The sequence below is a fragment of the Dasypus novemcinctus genome, chromosome 8, assembly GCF_030445035.2.
Source record: "Dasypus novemcinctus isolate mDasNov1 chromosome 8, mDasNov1.1.hap2, whole genome shotgun sequence".
NCBI classification, from domain to species: Eukaryota; Metazoa; Chordata; class Mammalia; order Cingulata; family Dasypodidae; genus Dasypus; species Dasypus novemcinctus.
The window spans coordinates 30,636,605-30,661,249 of record NC_080680.1 but is presented as its reverse complement, the minus strand read 5'-3'; the positions used below and the strand labels follow the sequence as shown (position 1 = coordinate 30,661,249).

At 35.8% G+C, this 24,645-nt stretch overlaps 1 protein-coding gene across 12 annotated transcripts in view; it reads left to right on the top strand.

The window, feature by feature from the left end:
- Positions 1-24,645, top strand: part of CEP78 (centrosomal protein 78) — a 47,060-nt gene that overhangs the window by 7,672 nt on the left and 14,743 nt on the right. For 6 of the 12 annotated variants that reach the window (XM_058301624.2, XM_058301623.2, XM_071216667.1 and 3 more), the window contains exons 6-12: positions 1,596-1,709; positions 3,249-3,313; positions 3,608-3,719; positions 13,374-13,391; positions 14,661-14,796; positions 16,335-16,380; positions 17,855-17,983. In XM_058301624.2, coding sequence (XP_058157607.1) covers positions 1,596-1,709; positions 3,249-3,313; positions 3,608-3,719; positions 13,374-13,391; positions 14,661-14,796; positions 16,335-16,380; positions 17,855-17,983 — 620 coding nt within the window. The remainder of the gene's footprint in view (positions 1-1,595; positions 1,710-3,248; positions 3,314-3,607; positions 3,720-13,373; positions 13,392-14,660; positions 14,797-16,334; positions 16,381-17,854; positions 17,984-24,645) is intronic. The other 6 variants (XM_058301625.2, XM_023584394.3, XM_071216669.1 and 3 more) reach the window with 1 other exon arrangement.

Genomic DNA, 24,645 nt, shown 5'->3' with positions numbered 1-24,645 from the left:
TTTTTATTTCTTTCCCCTTCCCCCCCAAGTTGTCTGCTCTCTGTGTCCATTCGCTGTGTGTTCTTCTGTGACCACGTCTGTCCTTATCAGCAGCACCAATCTGTTTCTTTTTGTTGCGCCTTCTTGCTGTGTCAGCTCTCTATGTGCATGGCACCATTCTTGGGCAGGCTGCACTTTCTTTCACACTGGGCAGCTCTCCTTATGGGGTGCACTCCTTGCACGTAGGGCTCCCCTACGCAGGGGACACCCCCGTGTGGCAGGGCACTCCTTGCGCTCATCAGCACTGCACATGGGCCAGCTCCACACGGGTCAGGGAGGCCCAGGGTTTGAACCGTGGACCTCCCATATGGTAGGTGGACGCCCTTCCATTGGGCCAAGTCTGCTTCCCATCATAGGATTTTAAAAAGCTGCTTTTTTTTCCTTAGTTTTTATTGTTTTTATTTATTTTATTTTATTTTTTTAAAGATTTATATATTTTAAAAATTTATTTCTCTTCTCTTCCCCGCCCCAGTTGTCTGTTCTCTATGTCCATTCACTGTGTGTTCTTCTGTGTCCATTTCTATTCTTGTCAGTGGCACCAGGGATCTGTCTCTTTTTGTTTCGTCATCTTGCTGCATCAGCTCTCCGTGTGTGCAGTGCCATTCCTGGCTAGGCTGAACTTTCTTTCACGCCAGGTGGCTCTCCTTAGGGGGCGCACTCCTTGTGCATGGGGCTCCCCTATGCAGGGGACAGCCCTGCATGGCACGGCACTCCTTGCGTGCATCAGCACTGTGCGTGTACCAGGTCCACATGGATCAAGGAGGCCCTGGGTTTGAACCATGGACCTCCCATGTGGTAGGTGGATGCACTATCCGTTGAGCCAAGTCTGCTTCCCTATCATGTTTTTAGAGTTATAAAAATTCATGTTGGATAATTTATTGGTACTATAAGGAAAATAATCATGGCCAAGCCAATAAGAGTTTTTTATTGGATATTGAATTATATGTATGCATATGTTTTCTTTTGTTTTTTTTAAGATTTATTTATTTATTTATTTCTCTCCCCTTCCCCCCCACCCCGTTGTCTGTTCTCTGTGTCTGTTTCTTTGTTCTCTGTGTCTGTTCTCTGTGTCTGCGTCTTGTTTCTTTGTCCGCTTCTGTTGTCAATGGCATGGGAGTCTGTGTCTCTTTTTGTTGCGTCATCTTGCTGCGTCATCTCTCCGTGTGTGCGGCGCCATTCCTGGGAAGGCTGCACTTTCTTTTGCGCTGGGCGGCCCTCCTTACGGGGTACACTCCTTGCCCGTGGGGCTCCCCTACGCAGGGGACACCCCTGCGTGGCAGGGCACTCCTTGCGCGCATCAGCACTGTGCGTGGGCCAGCTCCACACAGGTCAAGGAGGCCCCGGGGTTTGAACCACCAACCTCCCATGTAGTAGATCGACACCCTGTCCACTGGGCCAAGTCTGCCGTCTGCATATGTTTTTATTTTTTCAAAAGCCAAACTTAAAACTTGCCATGACTAGTCTTGTGCAGGAATCTCCACACATACATAAGTGATAGTTGTCTGGACACTAAATCAGCATGGAGCTGGAAAGTGACCTTTTGTCTTTCATTCAAGCACTCGACCTGCAGCAGTGTGGCCTTACCAATGAAGGAGCAAATGCTTTGCTAGAGGCCCTTGAAACCAATAGAACTCTGGTCGTTCTGGATATAAGAAAAAATCCACTAGTTGGTATGTCACCACAATTTTTTTCATTGATTAATAAATGGCAAAGCAAAAGGAGTTTGATTATATTGGCAACTTTTTAAACGTTATGTGTTTACTCTCCTATGCTTTTCTAATCTTGTGTTTCCCTTTATGTTTTTAGCAGATAATTTACTGATTAAAATGGGTTATATTCATAAATTGCTCTTGGCTATACTCTGAATAAAGGTGAACCTAGATAATAAGCCTGCTATCACCAAGATCATTATTTTCTTTTGGGGGAACCTCTGAATCCTCAGAAAGAGCATTTCACTCATTTGTTAATTCGACAAGCATTTTTAAAATACCTTCTATGTTCTAGACACTGACTTAGGCACTAAGAATATAGCAGTAAATCAGATAAACAAATTTTGCCCTCATGGAGCTGATATTCTAGTGGATAAGTTCAAATATAAATGAGTAAACAAGCAATGTTATTTTAGATAGAAGGAAGCACAAAAAAAAACCCACCACAGAGTAAGGAAATGGAGGGAGACAGATGAGACTATATTAAATAAGTTTGTCATGGGACAGCTTCACTGGAGAAGTGACATTTAAGCAGAGACCTGAGTGAAGACAGAGCAAGCCTTGGAAGATCTGGGTGAAGTATATTCCAGGACAAAGAACCAGTGAGTACACAGACATGTAGGTGACAGGGTGGGTGGAGTGTTTAAGGAAAGGCAAGGAAGCCATCATGGCTGGAGCATGAATAAGGAAGAATATGGTAGGCATTGTGGTCAGAAAGCTACCCAGGGGCTTCAAAGGCCAGACTAAGGACTTGGATTACTCTGAGTGAGCTGCAAAAGACATGATCCAAGTAGTGTTTCAAAAAGATGACTCTGATATGGAAAGTAAACTGAAATAGGGATAAGAAAGGCAACAGGGAGACCAGTTTGGACAATATCACAGTGATCAAAGCAAGAGATAGTTGTGGCTTAGAGTGTTGGGTTGGAAGCAGTGAAAAGTTGTGGAATTCAGGTTAGATTTTGAGAGGTCAGCTGACAAAACTTGCAGATGGATTAGATGTCAGATAGGAAGGAAATAGTAATAAAATAACAAGTTCTACATGATTGTGCATGCATGGGTGGTACCATTTATCCAGAAGAAGGAGGCTGGGGAAAGGAGCCACTCTAAGGGAGTATCAGCACTTTCGTTTGATATCTTAAATTTGAGATGCCCATTAGGTATCTTAAGTGTCTGGGTAGTGCCCAGGCCCTTGACTTTCTAGCCACTGGTATCTGAAGCCTCTTTAGATCCAAAATGTGCAGATTTGATCTTTGCTATCAAATTAGTAGCCATCTGGGGCAGTATGCAAGGTGATACACTTTTATCCTGTTTCTTCAAAGAGGAAAATAGGTATATAATTAAATTATATTTTTATACCTAATTAAATTAATTACTGTACTTTAATGTAAAGTGAATGTTTTAATTTTATGGGAAAAGCAAATATTAGTTGACTATGATTTTAAAGGGGAATCATCATTCACTGAAAATAATTACTATAATTTAATATTTATTTTACTTTAGATCATTCTGTGATGAAAGCAGTTATCAAAAAAGTTCTCCAGAATGGAAGGAGTGCTAAGTCAGAGGTATAACATATTTCAGTTTTCTAGAAAGAATTTCTCTTTAATTATCTGTTTTTCTTCTCTTTTTAATGAAATAAAATTGCCAGGGCATATTTCTGCTATCTTAGGTTCAGTTTCCAGTCAAATCAATTGGCTTTTCTTTTTTTGAAAATATTTTGATTCTTTAATTTGGGGTCCTAGAAATGCAGATTTTAAACCTTTTTGTCCCCTAAAATATCTTAATAATTTCCAATTAAGGTGGAATCTTATATAGATTTCCTGTTACTAAAACTTGAATACCTATTATCTCTTTTCCAGTACCAGTGGATAACTTCTCCATCAGTGAAGGAACCATCCAAAACTGTTCGACAGAAAAAGAGAACTATAATTCTGGGAAGTGGTCGAAAAGGAAAAGCTACTATTCGAATTGGTAACCTTTTCTATTTTAGCTTTGTAATCTACTAGAACTTACACCTCTTCTGTGTTCTAGTGTGTTAAAATATCTTCTCATTGTGTGATATGGAAGATAACTAATATTGACGGCATGGGCATTATGAGCACTGTAATTATTCTGACACAGATTCAGAGAATTTATGAAATAGAGAACTAGTAAATGGACTATTAGAAAATGGAGTCTAATCTTTCCATTTATTTTAACTAACCATCTTTTTTGTTTGTTTTTTTTCATAAAAATTTCATCATTTTGGATAAGTTTCCTGGTTAATGATTACTTTTAATAGTTTGCTATTGAAATTTGGAGTATGCTTTGATAATAATTTTAGTAGTGTTGCTTTTAAATAATGATATCTTTTAATGATGAATTAATCTATCATGCTATATAGGAAACAAAAATTGTTCCCCGTTTCATTATTTCCCCTTGTTCCATTCTTCTTCCTTTCAAATTTTTAAACAAAGTTACTGAATCAGATAGCACCTTGCTTGCAAACAACTAAAAATATATTCTTACAAAAGAATGCCATTAATACATTTATTGAACCTAGATGGAACATTTTAGAAAAACATTTCCTAAATGTCTGCTAAATTAATTCAGGGTTTTAAAATTAAGCCTATAATTTTGTGACCAAGTTTAATTTATTGTATCTAAAGAGACCTTACTTTCATTTTCTAGAACACCTTCTATCTATCCATCCATCTATCTGTATGTCTGTCTACCTATCCATCTTCTAAACATTTGACAGTAGGTTGTTTACTTCATGCTCTTTGAACATTTAAAACATCCTTGTATATTTCCTGAGAGCAAGGATATTCACTTATTAACTACCTTCAGTACAGTTATCAAGTTCAAGAAATTTAGTATTGATATAAAGCTTATAGTCTATATTCTAATATTAATTTTCCTGTATGCCAATAATGTCCTTTTAGACATTTTCTTCTCCATATTAGATTCAGCCCAGGATCATATATTGCATTTCATTCTCATTGTTAATTTAGTCTCTCTCACTCAATTTTTTTTTTTTTTAAATTTGTGGAACATAAATACAGCATAAAATTTTCCATTTCAACTACTCACAAGCTGTCAGAGTTTGCTAAAAGCTGCTGGGAGCAGTATACCAGAAGTGGGTTGGCTTTTATAATGGGAATTTATTAGGTTAAAAGCTTACAGTTTTGAGGCTGTGAAATTGTTTGAATCAAGGCATCATCAGAAATACTGTCTTACCGAAGGTCAGCTCCTGTCAATCCTGGACTCTTGCCACTTGGCAAGATGCAATAGCAGTTCTGCCCGACTGGGTCTCTGCCTTCTTTTCCAGGGTTACTTTCTCCCCAAGCTCAGCTCTGGTTAGTCAGGCAAATGGCTTATCCCTCCCTTCTCCTCCAGGCCTTGTCTCTTTCAGCCTTTCCAGGGCCTCTTTATGTGCTTTTGTGCTTCACTGATTCAAGCCTCTGGCCTCTGGGACCTCTCTCTGAGCCTCAGCATTTCTCTCTCTCTGCTGCTTTTTTCTTGTGTGTCTGCATGTTTCTTCCATTTATAAAGGACTCATCAAGAGGTCCAAGACCCATCATGAATCACCCTCACTGAAGTAATCCATTCAAAGGGTCCCACACCCACAGGAATGGATTAGCTTTAAGAACAGCATCTTTTTTGGGATCTACAAAAAGCCTCAAACTGTCACACAAGCATACAAGTCAGTGAGATTAATCACATTCACTTTATTGCACCACCTTTACCACATCTATTACCAGATCATTCTCATCAGCCTGAAAAGAAACCTTGCACTCGTTATACATTAACTCCCTATTTCCCCTCACCTCTATCCCCTGGTAACCTATACCCTACTTTCTATTAATTTGCATATTTGTAGTTATTTCATATAAGTGAAATCTATAATATTTGTACTTGTGTCTCACTCAATGTGGTATCTTCAGGGTTCATCCACATTGTAGCATGAATCAGGACTTCATTTCTTTTTAAGGCTGAATAATACTTTATTGTATATATATACACCACATTTTGTTTATCCATGCATCTATTGATAGATATTTGTGTTGCTTCCATTTTCTGGCTGTGTGAATAATGCTGCTGTAAATTGGTGTATAAATAACTGTTCAAGTCCTACTTTCAGTTCTATTGCGTATATACCTAGAAGTAGGATTGCTGTGCCATATGGTAATTCTATTAACTTTCTGAGAGTCCACCAAACTGTTTTCCACAGTGGCTGCATCATTTTACATTTCCACCAGAAGTATACCTCAGTTCTTATTTCTGCAAATCCTCACCAGCATTTGTTATTTTCCATCTTTTTAATAGCCATTTTTTAGATGTGAGGTCATCTCATTGTGGTTTTGATTTGCATTTCCCTAATGGCTAATGATGTTGAGCCTCTTTTCATGTGTTGATTGGCCATTTTATTTGTCTTCTTTGGAGAAAAGTCTATTCAAGTCCTTGCCCCCTTTTCTGGTTTTGTCTTTTTATTATTGAGTTATAGGAGTTCTTTATATATTCTGGATTTTAAACCCTTATTAAATATATGATTTTCAAGTACTTTTGTCCAAATCTTATGGTTATCTTTACATTTTCTTGATAATGTCCTTTGATGCATAAAAGTTTTGTAATTTGATGAAATCCAATTTATCTAATTTTTCTTTTGTTGCTTGTGCTTTTAGTGTAAAACCTAAAAAAAACTGGTCTAGTACAAGGTCCTGAAGACATTTCTCTGTGCTTTTTTCTGATAGTTTTATTGTTTTCACTTTTTAATTTAGGTTGCTGGTCCATTTTGAGTTAATGTTTGTATGTGGTGTGAGATAGGGGTCTGCTTTCATTCTTTTGCATGGTATACTGTTTTCCCAGGACCATTTGTTGAAGAGACTTTTCTTTCCCCACTGAGTGGACTAGGCACACATATCAAATATCACTTGGCCATAGGGTTTATTTCTGTACTCTCAATTCTGTTCTATATTTCGGTCTTTATGCCAGTACCACATTGCTTTGCTTACTGGTAACCTTGTAATAAGTTTCTAAATCAAGCAGTGTGAGTCCTCTGTTTTAGTTTGCTAAATGCTGCCAATGCAAAATACTAGAAATGGGTCGGCTTTTATAATAGCAATTTATTAGGATAAAATCTTACAGTTCTGAAGCTGTGAAAATGTCCAAATCAAGGCATCATCAGAGATGCTGTCTTACCAATAGGTCAGCTGCTGGCACACCCTGGACTCTGCCACATGGCAAGGCAAAATGGCTGCTAGTCTCTCTCTCTTTTGTCCAGGCTCTCTTTCTCCCAGAGCTTAGCTGTGGATGATCAGGCATGGCTTGTTTCTCCCTGGGATATTTCTCTTCAGCTTCAGGCTGATCACTGATTCCAGCCTCCAGCCTCTCTCTCAGCCTCTGTCATTCTTTGGTTGTAGGCAATCTTGGAGTCCTCCCTCACATGGCAGCTCTTTTTCTCTGTGTTTGGTTTATATAAGATTCCAGTAAAAGGATTAGGACCCATCCTGGGTCCTGCAATCTAATCAAAGGCCCTTAATTAAAAGGATCTAATCAAAAGGTCACACATACAATAGGTTCACATGCACAGGGTGGGTTAGCTTAAGAACATAATTTTCTGGTGTCCACAAAAGACATAAACCAGGATATCCTCCAACTTGCTTCTACTGTTTCTAGATGGTTTTGGCTATTTGGTGTCCCTTGACCTACCATATGAATTTGATGATTAGCTTTTTCATTTCTGTAAAGTCTGTTAGAATTTTTATTAGGATTGCATTAAATCTGTAAATCATTTTGGTTGGCTTGGCATCTTAAAAATATTAACTTTTCCAGTCCATGAGCATGGACTGGCTTTCCATTTATTTAGGTTTTCTTTAATTTTTTTCAGTAATGATTTGTAGTTTCCATGTAGAAGTCCTTTATATCCTTGATTAAATTTATTCCAACATATTTGATTCCTTTAGTTGCTATTTGAAGTAGAATTTTCAAAAAATTTCCTTTTTGGATTGTTCCTTACTGGTGTATAGACACACCAGTGTTTTTGTATCTTGATCTTGTATCCTACCACTTTGCTAAAATCATTAATTAGCCCTAGTAGCTTTGTTGTCGATGCTTCAGGATTTTCTATATAGGATCATGTCATCTGAGAATTGGAATAGCTTTACCTCTTCCTTTCCAGTTTGGATGCCTTTATTTCTTTTTCTTGCCTAATTGCTCTGGCTAGCACATTCAGTAAAATATTGAATAGATATAGTGAAAGCAAGCAACATTGTCTTGTTCCTGATCTTAGGGGGAAAGCTTTCAGTCTTTTGCAATGGAGTATAAAGTTAGCTGTGGGTTTTTCATATATGCCGTTTATTATGTTGAGGAAGTTCCAACTAGTCCTAGCTTTCTGGAAGGTTTTTACTGAGAAAGGGTGCTAAATTTTATCAAATGCCTGTTCTGTGTGATTTGAGATGACCCTGTGTTTTGTTTTGTTTTTCATTCTCTTAATGTAGTGTATTGCTTTAATTGATTTTCTTATGTTGAAGCAGCCTTGCATTATTGGGTTAATTCTACTTGATTACCGTGTATAATCCTTTTAATATGCTATTGGAGTCAGTTCACTAGTATGTTGTTGAGGATTTTTGCATCTATATTCATAAGGGATGTTGGTCTGTAATTTTCTATTCTGTGGTACCTTTACCTGGCTTTGGTATCAGGTGATGCTAGCTTCATAGAATTAGGAAATGTTCCCTCCTCTTTAGTTTTTTGGAAGAGTTTGAGCAAATGAGTGTGAATTCTTATAATATTTGGTAGAATTCACTAGTGTAGCTGTCTGGTCCTAGACTTCTTTCTTGGAAGATTTTTGATGGCTGATTCAATCTCCTTACTTAATATTGGTCTGTTGAGTTCTTCTATTTTGCCTTGAGTTTAGGTAATTTGTGTATTTCCAGGATTTGTCCATTTCATCTAGGTTATCTAATTTGTAGGCCTACAACTGTTCATAATATTCTCTCATAATCCCTTTATTTCTATGAGGTAAGTAGTAATGTCCCCCTCTCATTTCTAATTTCTGTTGTTTCCTTTCTCTTTTTTTTTTTTTCTAGCTAAAGGTTTGTCACTTTTATCGATCTGTTCAGAAAACACAACTTTTGTTTTCATTGATACCCTGTTATTTTCCTGTTCTCTATTTCATTTATCTCTGCTTTAATCATGCTCACTTTGGGTTTGGTTTGCTCTTCTTTTTCTAGTTCCTCCAGGTGTGAGGCTAGGTTTTAGATTTGAGCTCTTCTATTTATGTAAGCATTTGGAGGTATAAATCTCCCTCCATTCAATACCGTTGTTATATCACATAGGTTTTGTTATGTTGCGTGCTCATTTTCATTCATCTCAGTATTTCCTAATTTTCCTTGTGACTTCTTATTTAACCCATTGATATTTTAAGATTTTATTGTTTAATTTTCTGCTATTTGTGAATTTTCCAGTTCTCCCTCTGTCATTAACTTCTGGCTTCATGTTGTATGATTTAAATCTTTTTTTACTTTATTAAGACTTGTTTTGGGACCTAGCACATGGTCTGGCCTAGAGAATGTTGCATGTGCACTTGAGAAAAATGTGTCCTGCTGTCATTGAATGAAGTGTACTATATATGTCTGTTAGGCCTAGCTGATTTATAGTATAGCTTAAGTTCTCTATTTCCTTATTGTACATCTGTCTAGATGGTGTATCCATTATTGAAAGTGGTGTTTTGAAGATTCTGCTCTTAATGCAGAAGCAGGTATAGTTCCTCTCAAATTTGTCAATGTTTGCTTCATATATTTGGGGCTCTATTTTATGGGGCATATATATATGTTTATAATCATTATATTTACTTGATGAATTCATCTGTTTATAAATATATAGTGACCTTCAAATGGTTTTTTACTTAAAGTTTATTTTGTCTGATATTATATAGCCACTCCTCTTTTGTTTACTAATTTCATGGAATATTTTTTCTATCCTTTCACTTACAACCTTAAAGTCTCTTACTTTAAGGTGACTCTCTTGTAAATAGTATATAATTGGGTCATGATTTTTTATCCATTCTGCCAATCTCTGCCTTTTGACTGGAGAGTTTAATAACTCATTTACATTTAAAATAACTACTGATAATGCAGGACTTGCTGTCATTTGCTCTTTGTTCTCTTTTGAGTCTATACCTCTTTTGTCCCTCAATTCTTTCATTACTGCTTACATCTATATTTAGTTGATCTTTTGTAGTGAACTCTTGAGAATTCCTTCTTGTTTCTTTCTGTGCATATTTTGCCCGTTCCCATTCCTTATCCCCATCCCCTGGTAACCTATGTTCTAGACTCTTGACTCTGTCTTCATGTGGTTTTGATATATTATCTATTGTTGTTTCATTTCAACCTGCTGAGTTCTCTTCAGCATCTGTAGTAGGAACGTCTAGTGATGACGAATTCCCAGAGTGTTCGTTTAACTTAGAATGTTTTTATCTCTCCCTATTTTTGAAAGGCATTTTGCTGGGTATAGAATTCTCGGCAGTTTTTTGCTTTCAGTACTTTAATTTTGTCGTCTTATTGTCTTTTTGCTTTCATGGTTTCTGATGAGAAACTGGCACTTAATCTTATTAAGGCTTCCTTGTAAGTGACACGTTTCTCCATTGTGGCTTTCAGAATTCTCTTTATTTTTGCCATTCATTAGTTTCATTGTAATATGTCTCAGTATGTGTCTGTTTGGGTTTATCCTGTTTGGAGTTTGTATTGAGTATCTAGGGTGTGTGTATGTATCTCTTTTATCAAATTTGTGATGTTTTGAGCCATTATTTCTTCAAATATTCTTTCTGCCCCTCTCCCTCTTACTTCTGGAGATTCCTATAATGTTAATGGTGGTATGCTTGATGGTGAGATCTCCTGGGCTTTATTAACTTTCTTCATTCTTTTTTCTTACTGTACCTTGACTGAATAATTTCAGTTGTCTTCAGGTTCACTATTTCTTTCTTCTGCTAGCTCCAAGCTGCTATTGAATCCTTTTTAGTTTCCTAAGCTGTACAAAGCCAATACCTTGAAAGGGGTTGGCTCAAACAATGGAAGTTTATTAGCTTACAGTTTTGATACCAGGAAAATGTTCAAGGCATTATCAAAGCAATGCTTTCCTTTCAAAACCCAGCTATCAGCAATCTTTGGCTCCCCTGCCACATGGCAAGGCACATAGTGGCATCTCTTGGTTTCTTCTTTCTCTTCTGGGTTCATTTCAGCTTCTTGCTTTCTGTTGCTTTCTCTATCTGTGTCAAAATTTTATTCTCTTATAAAGGACTCCAGTAATAGGATTAAGACACATACTGGTTGAGGTGGGACACACCTTAACTGAAATAACCTAGTCAAAGGTCCTATGCAAGGGTTTATACTCACAGGATTGGATTAGATTTAAGAATATGTTTTCCTGGAGTACATACAGCTTCAAAATACCACAAACTGTTCTGTGGAATTTTTTATTTCTGTTACTGTGGCATTCAGCTCTGCTTGCTTCTTTTTCATGATTTCTCTTTCTTGGTAGTCTCTTTATTTTCATCTACCATTTTCCTGATGCCCTGTAGTTCTTTGTTCACATTTTTTTTTACTCTTTAAGCATATTTAGGAATATTTTTTCAAAAGTCCTTTTCTGGTATGTCCAAGGTGTGATTTTTGCTGATGGTTTCTAATGGTTTACTTGGCTCCTTCACATAAGCTATTTTCTGTTTATTTGTATATTTTATAATCTTTTGTTGCAACCTGGACTTGTTATTTTACTTTATTATCTCTGGAATTTAGACACTGAGGCATCTGTTCATAAGATTGTATACAGCTACTGTTAGGACAGAGATTTCCTTGAACACCGGGAACTAACAAAACAAAACAAAAATAACAACCAACCAAAAAAAAAAGAGGTAGAAATAAGAAAGCATTTTTCCCAGTTTTTGCAGATTTGCTTGTGTGAGTCCTTTCCTTGAGAGCTTCATCTTCCTAATACTGAGTTTAGAGAGCAGTCCAAGGTGAAAACTTGGGATCCTCTGCTGTCTTTTCTGAGCATGCATCTTATCCTGGGTGAACACACGTGGTCCTAGGAATTCCTGCATTTTCATGGATCCTAATACCCCCTCTTCTCCCCATGAAATAATCTTTCTTCCCAGTACCAGGTGCTCTAATGTATATCTTTTTATTTATTTATTTATTTTTATTTATTTCTCTCCCCTTCCCCCCTCCCCAGTTGTCTGCTCTCTGTGTCCATTTGCTGTGTGTTCTTCTGTGTCCGCTTTTATTCTTGTCAGCAGCACCAGGAATCTGTCTCTTTTTGTTGCATCATCTTGCTGCATCAGCTCTCCATGTGTGCGGTGCCACTCCTGGGCACATTGCACTTTTTTCACTCTGGGCAGCTCTCCTTATGGGGCACACTCCTTGCGCGTGGGGCTCCCCTATGCGGGGGGCACCCCTGTGTGCATCAGTACTGCGTGTGGGCCTGCTCATCACACACATCGGGAGGCCCTGGGTTTGAACCCTGGACCTCCCATGTGGTAGGCGGACGCTCTGTTAAGCCAAATCCGCTTCCTTCTGATGTATGTCTTATAGCTGGTCATCCTTTGCCCCATGCCCCTATGATTTGATTGTTTCTTATTTAGCTGTCTGCGAGGTGCCTCTTTGGGCAGGGCAAGTTCTGGAATGGTGACCTGCCACAAGTGTCCTAATTCAGTCCTTCATGTTGCCACCAGATTAGCACAGGCATACATGTACTCTAATATGTGCCCAAGGGTTACTTTGCTCCCTCTGGAACCCGGACCAGGAACCTGCACTAGGAGCTCAGGTTGGCTCATGACAAGTTCATGAGGGCTAGGAAAAGGCCAAAAAGTGTGCCACAAGATTTTTCTATGATGTTTGAGCTATCTTTTTCTTAATTTGGTGCTCATCCGATAAAACACTTTATAGGATGCATATTCTATCTAACGAATTTATAAGGTTCTTTGAGTTGATAAGTAACTTTTTAAAATTGGTGGAAATTTAGAAATAACCCAAGTATCAAATAAATTTTTAAATGCTGCTGTAGCAGGGCAGGTGTAGTTCAGTGGTCGAGCACCTGCTTTGCATATTGAGGTCCTGGGTTCAATCCCTGACACCTCCTTAAAAAAAAGAAAAGAATGAAATGCTACTATAAACATCATGAACACAATTTCTTTTTTATTAAAATTTAATTGTGTTTGATTCATCATTAATCACCTTGCTTGGTCAGTAATTGTTAAGAGAGTTAAATAAAAAGAAACCTTGGGTTTGTCTACTAGTTTTTATTTCAAAATAATGATATTTAAGTAGGTGATCAAAATTGAGATTTGTGATATCACACTATTGATGTATTATTAAAGTTCATATCGTGTAAAATGTTTGTTAAAGGAGCTAAGCTGGTATTTCAATTTAGAAATATATAGCATTGGAAATTATGTAATTTTAACATCTGGTGGTATATAATAGTACATAATCATGGGGTGAGAAAAAAAATTAATTTTTTTCTTACTTAGCATGTTTAAACAAAATGTAAATGTAACTAAACTTTAGAAGCTCCCTAAGCTATTTTAAGAGTAATTTTTTCTTGGGTTTTTTGTTTTGTTTCGTGTTCTGTTTTTTGTATTTGCTTCAGTTATTTGGAGAAATAGAGGTAAGCCCAAACAGCATCTGGCTGCATAGTTAGATGATGGTGAGTATAGATAGGTTAAATAATTTATGTGAATCATGTCACATTCATATTGTAATTAAGTGTGCACAAAGAAGACAGGAACTTTTATTAGTGTTTTTTTTTTCATCTCCTAACTAGAAAAGTGTAAACTATATTGGTTTTAATTAAAAGTATATTTGTGTAAGTTTCTATAAATACAGGAAAAGATATAATGCATACTCAAACCACATACACCTGAATATTCTTTATTCGAGGGTAATTAAGAAGTTAAAAAAAAAAAACCAAAATAGTACTAGATAAACCAAACACCTATATATTTTAAGAGGCATGTAAATGTATCCAGAGAAATCACACAGGACTATGTGATGATTATCAATAAGCAACAGTATATGAAATATTTGTCTTTTTATGCCACATACACTTTATTTTTTATATACCATCTAATACTGCTAAAACAGATTTTGTATAGTAATATAGATTTGAAAGATAAATATCATTTTAGTAAACATTATTTATTCTTAGTAATATTAGAGAAAATTAAATATTTAAATATGAAATTGAATATATGTTCATATGGTTGTTCTAAATAAAGTGTCAACATGTAGTTCTTGCTTTATAAAGATACCTGACTCTTTGGTATTAAATTGTAGAATAATTCTCCACATTTCACTCTTTTATTCAAGAGGTATTGTTTCTTTTGTGTTTTCTGTGTGAAGTCAAATGAGCACTGAAGGTCAACAAACTTAGAGCAGAGTAACATTGACTCACCTGCTACCCAGCAATCTTCAGTCTTGTACTTTTAAGAATTTTTACATAGAAAAATGATCATAAATGGAAAATTTGGTCTAATTTAGAAGATTGTTTGGCAGGAGTCTGTGTTTATCTGTTTACTACAGTATATTTGTGTTGGTCCTTGAGATTAAGAAATACCAAAAATATTCTAAAATTCAATAAACAATATTTCTGCATGATATGTAATAAAACTTGTCAGATATACTCTTTCATTCTTTAGGATATGTTTTAATTTACTTTTGCATGTTCTACACATCTCATGCATAAGTTATATTTATATTTATAACTTGTTTCTAGAGAACTTAAGTTTTTAAAAGTTTACTGGCCTATATACATTTTTCCAAAACAATCCTGACTTTGATGGCAAGGGCACTTTCATGTTCTTGTAGGAGCGTCCCCAAGTGATAATTCCTCTAGACCTTCAGAACATTTTTTCTTTTAACATTTCCTCAAACATAGGATTGGCTACAAAGAAATCTGTAAATAACGGAAGGAAACACACCCTTGATAAAGAATACTATGCTCCAGAACCTCTACCTCCTGGTGTGTCTGGTTTCTTGCCATGGCGTACTGCAGAACGTGCAAAAAGGAATAGGTAAAGCATTTTTATTCTCTATCTGTAGTCATTCAGGAGTATTTATTTTGCAGCTGCTATTATGTAAGAAATCTCTGTGGTTTCTATAGGGCGGAAAAGGCGATGCAGACATGGCTTCTGCCTAATGAATCCCTTATGGAAAATAAACAAAAAATAATTGCTTTTGGGAGCTTAAAGTGATTTCTTAAATGTCACAGCCAGGGTAACCCTGTGGGAGTGTAGAGGAGGCTGAAATGATCTCCTTTTGGACAGATGAAAAATGGTATTAGTAGAGGTATGTGTAATGAGCCAGGCCCTATAGGAAAGAAGTAGAAATCTGGATACTAAGGGAAAGGGAAATGGGTGTTTTAAGCATTGGGAATACTTGAGTGCAAAATGGACTTAATCTAATTCAATGAACTTACCTAACTCTAATTTTAGTGAATCAAACCAGTTACTAGATTTAAACATTTTTAGCTGATTATTTACCCAAGGGATAAATGTTCACAGTAATTTTTTTCAAAAAAGTATAAATTCTTTTAAAATTGTTGCACTATAATTTGGGCTTGTTAAGTGAGTTAGATTGCTATAAATTATTTTCAGATGACTTACTTGGAAATAGTGAAGAAATTGAGAGTCATCAATTGCTTAATAAAATAGAACTTGAAATAGGTCATATGTAAAATATCTGTTCAGTTGCTCCCATTACTTTGATATGCAGTTTTCATTAGATAATTGACTACTTTTTTAGAAGCAGTAATATGAATTATTCTTGTATAAGCTATAGTGTTAACAGCCAAGTCTTTATATTTTAGTTTTATAATTTTGTGATTTCACATCTCCTTCATGAGACATTAATCTGAAGTCCATTCTGATCATAAGAAGTTGTAGAGAAAGATTAATGTCACGAGTTAAAGAAGTTAGACTGGAAATCTTAACCATCCTCAACACATGAGGCTCAACGTGCCTCTCAGCAGTTCAGAGAGTTATCACAAAGCCAGTCTGCTTAAATTCTGTTCAGTTTTCTTCATAGCAGGGTCTTCCAGGTCCTTACTTTGAGCTTACTTAATTCTGTACACAGTTCCATATGGATATTGTACATAATACAAGTTTTGTTAATTGGTTTTTAAGTTTTAGCAGGTAACAGCAAACTAAAAGTGGCAAAGATGTTGTTAGATGCAGGCCATTGGCATTGTGATTATGAAAGAAGCATCCAAAAAAGTTAAAAAGTACTCATAAAATCTCAATGTGGAAGCTTCTAGGGGCGTTTATTGTAGGCACAAAGCACTCTGTAACTCTGTAACTTGAAAGCCCAGGAGACTTCCATTGCTCATAATTATTGTCTAATAATTGATGTCCTTAATGGTGATTTAGTAAATAAGAGAGAGCGATGATACCCTCTGTGTCAGAAGGTAAGATTTTGATTCAGAATGATAAAGGAAGAATATTGGCACTTTTAAAGGTATTAAAGGATAGGTATCTGAAAATGCATTTTTGAGGATAAATTGTGAATCTATTATACATCAAAATATGACTTAATTTTTTTTATATCTCTTTAGGGGCTTTCCATCAATCAAAACTCGAGATGTATGTAACCAGTTGAAGGTATGTAGTTACTGTATTTGTAATATGTAGGAGGTTGGGTTGACGAAGGTGGAAGATCATTTTCTTTTTGCTTTTTAAACTGAACAGAGCCTTAGAAACATGAAGGTAAGTCCATTAAAATCTTTCCAGGGAGCAGATGTAGCTGAAGTGATTGAGTGCCTGCTTCCCCTGCACTGAGGTCCCAGGTTCGATCCCTGTTACCTCCTAAAAAATTCTTTCCAGGTGGTTCTCCCAGTACCAGTGTATATGATACACACTGAGACCTTATAGTTTCATTTGCAAACAAGTAAGCTATTTCTCCAGTCCTCATATAAGCTGTTACCCAGTGAAACAAATTTGACTGCCATTTCTGACCTGACACATGGAGCTGTCATACTCAAGAACATTATGCTTTTAAGAAGTAGTTTTTGAGTCATATATGTGATATGTATATATATATATTTATATGTAAAAATTCTAGACCTAAGCCAAAACAAAGTAACAAATCCCAAAGCCTCAGCTTTCTCAGAGCACTTTTCCCTCTCTCACTAGTGCCTCACACATTGTGTTATACTTATTGCCTCTTGGCCTAGGAACGAGCTAATCCTTTCAGACTATCAAGTTCTCTTTCCCAGTTTTCTTGGGAGACTATGGATATTCCTCTGTAAAAGCTACTATGATTGAGATTGAGACAGAACCCCTTATATATCATTATAGTATTGCCCCCTGCATGCCTGCAGGAAGGGTACACATCTGGTCCACCCTTTATGGGTTTTTTTTCCCCCCCATATACTGCAAGGTTTGCTGCTTGTGGTAGAAATTATATCCCAATAACAGATCACACTTTGATCTGTAGAATTGTTATGACATGGTGACCAAGTTAGTTTTTAAATATGTGGAAATGTCTTCTTGAATGACATTCCAATGGCAGTGAACTTGATAGGAGAATTGTGTTGTTATTATACTACTTTTGACTTAAGGATAAAATGAGATTTTTGAGGGGTTCATTTTAATTTTGTGTGTTTATAAGAGAGTGATCTTTTTTTTTTAAATCTTTCTAGTGTTTATTATTCACAGTTGTGGTATTTTGACTTTTGTAATTCTTCCTTGGTCCTCTAATGATGGAATGTCTTCTTAAAAATTACATTTTCTTCTAGACTCTCTGTGTCTGATGGTGAAGAATAAATTTCTCTTCTGCAGCATAAAATTTCTGGGAAAAAAATTTTTACACTGTCCCTTGGCTCCTCTCTTGTTCATGTGAAAGAAACTTAGTAAAATAATAGGGCATAACCCAGCATGACAGTTCTATACAGTAACACAGCAAGGATAAGTTACTCCATTTTACTTTGTTACTGATTGTTTTAGTTAAGGAGTAGTGAAAGACATTTATAAATAATAACTTGTTACTTCAGGAAGATCACTTTTGATTAGATGTCTTTCAATATCTAATATTTGATTTAGTATTACTTATACAATCTTGTCCTCTTTCTTTAAGCAATCAGATTTTCCTGTGACTGTCACAGTAGAGAGTCCTTCATCCTCAGAAATTGAAGAGGTTGACGATTCTTCAGAAAGTGTCCATGAAGAGCCTGAGAAAACCAGTTTAAAACAAGAAGCATTACAGGTTCAAAGTTATGATCTTTTTCCCAAAGCAATTTTATTGGATATATTCACATACCATACAATCTGTCCAGAGTTAAAAATCAATGACTTTTAGTTATAATCACAGTGTTGGGCATTCATCATGACAGAAAATTTTACAACAATTTCATTATTCAAAAAAAGAACTCAAATCCCTTAGTAGTCACCTCTCAATCCCTCTATCCTTCCCCAGCTCTACATAACCACTAATCTAATTCCATTTTTATAAATTGATTTATATTTATATTTTATATAAATGGAATCATACAACATATAATACTTTGTCTGATTTCTTTCACTTAGCATAATTTTTTTTACCTGATATTAACATCTTGTAACATTAACATACATTTTTTCAATTTCAGAGAGAGAGAATCTTATATATGCCATATTACCTATATTCATATTTCACATGAGGTTTTACTATGCTCTACAGTCCCATGACACATTTTTTCTCTTCCATTTTAGTAATTTACATGACCTTAGACTTTCCCTTTCAACTACTGTCATACCTATATAATATCATTGCTAGTTGCAAACACTATGATACGCTTTAACCATTTCTGTTCATTTCCAAAGATTTACAAACAACTTTTTTTTAACAACTCTGCACATATTAACCTTCAGCTTTCCATTCTTTACTCTCTTACTTTTTTTCTGGTAACTATATTTTAATTATTAGCTCCATGAGTTTATACAGTATATTTATTAATAGTTCATAATAGTGCAATCATACAGTATTTGTCCTTTTATGTTTGGCTTGCTTCACTCAACATAATGTACTCCAGGTTCATCCATGTTGTGATATACATCACAACTTAGTTTCTCCTTACAACTGCATAATACATATACACCACAGTTTGTTTATCCATTCATCAGTTTTTGGACACCTGGGTTGTTTCCATCTTCTGGCAATCATGAATAATGCCTCTATGAACATCAGTGTGCAGATGTCTTGTTTGTGTCACTGCTCTCAGTTCTTGTGAGCAATACCCAGTGGAGGTATTGCTAGGTGGCATGGCAAATCTATATTCAACTTCTTTAGGAACTGCCAAACAGTCTTTCACAGTGGCTGTGCCATTCCAACCAACAGGGAAAAAGTGTTCCTATTTCTCTATCCTCTTCAACACTTATATTTCTCTGTCTTTTTAATAGTGGCTGTTCTAATAGGTGTGAAATGATATCTCAGTGTATCTTTGATTTGCATTCCCCTAATGGCTAGTGAGGCTGAACATTTTTTCCTGTTTTTTTTTGCCATTTGTATTTTTTCTTTGGACAAATGTCTGTTCAAGTCTTTCACCCATTTTTTAATTGGGTCATTTGTCTTTTTATTGTTAAGTTGTAGCATCTCTTTTTATATCATGGCTTTTAAACCATTATCAGATATATGATTTCTAAATATGTTCTCCCATTGAGTTGGTTGCCTTTTCACCCTTCTGACAAAGTCCTTTGAGATGCAAAAGTGTTTAAGGTGGTTCCATTTATCTTTTCTCTTTGTTGCTCATGCTTTGGGTGTAAGAGCCAAGAAATCACCACCTACCACAAGATCTTGAAGATAGTTCCCTACATTTTCTTTTAGTAGTTTTTTGTATTTATTGATTTTAAATTTAAGTCTTTCATCCATTTTGAATTTATTCTTGTATAGGGATTGAGATAGGGATCCTCATTCATTCTTTTGGTTATAAATATCTGGTTTTCCTGGCACCATTTGTTGAAGAGAACATTTTGTCCTGTTTACCTGGACTTGGTAGGTTTGTTAAAAACCAGTTAGGCAGGAAGCAGATATGGTTCAAACTTTTGGGTGCCCACCAACCATATGGGAGGTCCCAAGTTTGCTTCCCAGTGCCCCCTAAAAAGAAGACGAGCACACACACAATGAACAGAGACAGCAAGCACAAATAATGGGGCGTGGGGGAATGGGGGAAATAAAATGAAAATAAATCTTTAGGAAAAAACAAACCACTTGGGGGAGCAGATGTGGTTCAAGCACTTGAGAGCCTGCTTCTCACATGGAAGGTCCTGGGTTCAATTCCTGGTGCCTCCTAAAAGCAAACAACAAGCAAGAAAATGAAAGAAACAACTCAGGGGAGCCAATGTGGCTCAGTGGTTGAATACTGGCCTCCCACATACAAGGTCCCAGGTTCAATTCCTGGTCCTGGTACCTCAAAAAAAGAACACCAGTTGGCTCTAGAGGTGAGGGTTTATTTCCATACTCTCAATTCTTTTGCACTGATTGATGTGTCTATCTTTATGCCAATACCATGCTGTTTTGACAGCTTTGTAATATGTTTCAAGTTGCAATGAGAATCCTCCCACATTGCTCTTCTTTTTTAGGATGTTTATGGCTATTCAGGTGCCCTTTCCCTTGGAAATATGTTTGGTAATTGTCTTTTCTATTTCTTTAAAGTAGACTGTTGGAATCTGGGTTGGTATTGCATTGAATCTAGAAATCAGTGTGGGTAGGATTAAAACCAATCTCACAGTATTTAGTCTTCCAATCCATGAATACAGAATGTCTTTTCATTTATAGGTTTTCTTTTATTTCTTTTAGCATTGTTTTGTAGTTTTGGGAATATAGGTCCTGTACATCTTTGGTTAAATTGATTCCTAGGTATTTGAGTCTTTTTCTTGCTCTTGTAAATAGAACTTTTTTCCTCATTTTCTCCTCAGATTGTTCACTACTAGTGTACAGAAACATTACTTATTTCTGTGTGTTGCTTTTGTAGCCTGCCACAGTGCTGAATTTATTAGCTTGAGTAGCTTTGTTGTAGACATTTCAGAATTTTCTAAATACAGGATCATGTTAACAGTGAGAAGTGAGAGTTTTACTTCCTCTGTTCCTGTTTGGATGCCTTTTATTTTTTTTCTTGTTTTATTGCTCTAGCTAGAATCTAACACAATATTGAATAACAGTGGTGACAGTGGGCATGCTTCTCTTGTTCCTGATCTTAGAACCTTTCCCACTGAGTACAATGCTGGCTGTAGGTTTTTCATATATGCCCTTTATCATATTGAGGAATTTTCCTTCTATTCCTATCTTTCAAAGTGTTTTTTATCAAGAAAGTATACTGATGTGTTTTGTTTTTTTTTTAAGATAGATCATACAAAATATTACATTAAAAAACATACGAGTCTCCCATATATCCCACTCCCCACCCTCACCCCCACTCCTCCCACATCCCCCACTTTCATCAGTAAGGCACATTCATTGCATTTGATGACTACACCCTGGAGGACTGGCATACCACATGGACCATAGTTTACATTGTAGTTTACACTATGTGTGAACTACTACTGTATGGAAGTCCCAGTCCATACAGTGGGTTATGGGAGGATAAACAATGCCCTGCATCTGTTCCTGCTATATCATTCAGGACAACCCCAAGTCCCAAAAATGCCCCATGTCACACCTCTTCCTCCCTCTCCCTGCCCTCAGCAACTCCCGTGGCCACTGTCTCCACATCAATGATATAGTTTCTTTCATTGCTTTAGTCACAACACTTGTGTGGTAGAATACCAGCAAGTCCATCTTCCCCAAAGTCCAAATTATCATCTTAAAGCTATGGAGATGATACTTTCAAAATGTGATTGGTATTTGGTGGGAAGCTTGATAGTGAATCTCTTTGTATGAGATTGTTTTCTCCAATATTCTCTCTCATGTTTCCTTGAAGAGCTCCTTAACTTAGACCAAGATGACTTTTAAACTCTTAAGAAATAAAAATGTCATCAGTAAGGTATTTTCCTTTTCTTAGGATCTGGAGAGAACCTTAATAATCACAAGATAAAGTCAAAGAAATGAGTACTGACTGAATGTAGTCAGCTGCTTCAGTGCTCTCATTTTGCAGAGCAGGAAATTGTTGGTTCTAGCAGAACTCTTTATAAGAAGAAAACATGTTTTCAGTTTCAATAAAAGAAAGGGGAAAAATAATCAAATTTTTAAAATGGTGTTCTCCTTTTATAAAATAAAAAATTTCAGTAAGGTAAATTATATTAGTTAATAAACCTGTAAAATACCTGACCTCTAATGTCATGGCATATTTCTATTTTTGAGTGACAAAAAGAAAAAATGGATTTTCTAACAAACATTTTTGCATTTTAAAGATACTATGATACTATATTTTATTTCTACTATAATGTACTCTTAGGGGGGGCATGTCTTTTGCTACAAAGTTCACATTTAAATTTTAAAATATTTAATATTTTGTTTTAGCGTGAAACTTGAGCCGATATAGAAATAGTTATCACATTATTTTTGGACAAGGAAAACTATTTGATTTTCAAAATAGAAAGCCAGATTTTCAATTTTTAATTAAAATTAACAATAAAATATTATATACAGAAGTATTATACAAAGTACTGCATACACTATGATTCCCTTTACATAAAGTTAAAAATAGGCAAAATGCTCTCATTTCCCTCAAAAGTCTTGCTTGGGAAGTAAGCCAACAATTACAGTAGAGGTGATAGAGCCAAGTTATATACGTGTACATTGCTGATAACAGTATAAAACCTTAGAAATCTTAGAAGTTTTTTGGAAAGGTGTTTGGAGCTAGGTATCTCAGAGCATTCAAAATGTTCATTTACTTTGACCTGAAATTCCTTTTTATTGATACGTTGAAAGAAAATTACTCTAAATGTAGGATAAAGAGAACCTTTATGCATAAAATGCTTAATTTGTCTTATTATATTGAAAAGTTGGAACTAATCTAAATTTAGTGAAGAAAGAAATGATTAATTAAACCAGTAAACCCACTTAATACATACTTTGTGGCCCACTGAAAAAAAATCAAGGTTATGAATCTTCTGATTGTGAGAAATGATTTGGTTTAGTGTTAAATGGGAAAAAGTTGAACATAAAATTCAATAAACAGTATGATAGCTGTGTTTCAGAAAAAATAAACTAGCCAATTTATAGGTGGGGGTGGGGGCAGTTGACAGAAAATAAAATTACTCGAAAATCTTATTGTAGATGTATTTAGGTAGTGGATTATTGAGTAATTTTACTTTCTAATTTTTTTTGTTCCATATTCCTTTAAGGAGCCTCAATTACTTCAAGAGAAGGGACACTTTTTCATCAAAATTTAACATTCTTTTCTAACTTCCTCCACTAGAGGGAGAAACTGTTTCTTTTAACTATACTGTGATGTGTTTAACTAGTCTTCCTTCTCCAACATGTGAGGGGATTTTGTTTGTTGGCTTATTTCACAATTTTTGTGAAATAACTATTAAATAGTAAAACCATTATATGAATAATAAGTAGAAGAATTTTGTTTTTCTATTTTTCCATAAAAATTTAGTTAATTTTAGTAATAAAATATCAAAAGAATATGAAATTATTAGAGTGTTTATTATTTTGCTTTTTTCAAACATAAGTCTGTGTTCTGAGTATAAAAATACACGTTCAGGGAAGTGGATGTGGCTCAAGTGATAAGGCCTCTGCCTACCATATGGAAGGACCCAGGCTCCATCCCTGGGGCCCCCTGGTGAAAACGAAGACAAAGTGTGCCTGCGTGGTGAGCCAAGTGCCCATGCAGTGAGCCGAGTGTCCGCATGGTGAACTGAGTGCCCATGTGGGTGCCTGCACAGTGAGCCAGGGTTCGAACCCTGGACCTCCTATATGGTAGGCGAACGCTCTATCAGTTGAGTCACATCTGCTTCCCAGGTATTACATATTGTTTCTCAAATGGATTGCTATTATAATACTTCTGCATTCTTTCCTCATGTACTTTAATGATTACTACAGAATTTTCTGTTGTTGCCCAAATCCTTTATAGGATAGGTTAATCTTGCTCCTGAACTCATTTTTCCACATGACCCTTTGTAATTTCTGTGAAAGCAGTAAATGTTTTTATACCTTTTGGACTTTTCCTACTTTATCCTTAGTTGGCTTAAACATTACTCTTTAAAACATCACTGTCCTGTAGAATTTGCTTCAGTGATAGAAATGCTTTATATTGCATTATGCACTACAGTAGCCACTAGCCACATGTAGTTATTGAGCACTTAAGTTATTATTATATTGCACCATCCAGTATAGTAGCCACTAGCCACATGAGTTATTGGCTAGTGTGACGAAGAAACTGAACTTTTTATTTTATTATTATTTTTATTTAAATAGCCACATGTGGCTATTGACTGCCATATTGGACACTACAGCAGCTTTAAAAATTGTGTTAGGGAGTGGCTGTAGCTCAAATGGTTTTGTGCCTGCTTCCCATGTACAAGGCCCTGGGTTGGATCCCCAGTACCTTTTAAAAATAACAAACAAAAAACAAACTCTCATTGTAGTTCAGTGGTTGAGTGCCTGCTTCCCATGTACAAAGGCCTGAGTTTCTGGTAACTCCTAAAAAAATAAGATAAAAATTAAAAATTGTGTTAAAAAATTTTTACACATTTGTTCTAGGCGTGATGAAGGATTTCTTGAGAACTATGACTTTCTTACTGAAAATAAGGGGTTCAGTATTAAATTATGTAGGAGCTAGTTTATAGTTGTGTTTTTTAATTCTTTCCTAAGTTGCTTTTTTTTTCTTTGCACTTACTGGTTAAAAGCAAAAGGCTTGAAGTCAGATCTTACAAGTTGCTTGCGCATATTATTTAATAATATCCCCAGCGATATGGGAATATTTATTTGTTTACAGAGTTTTA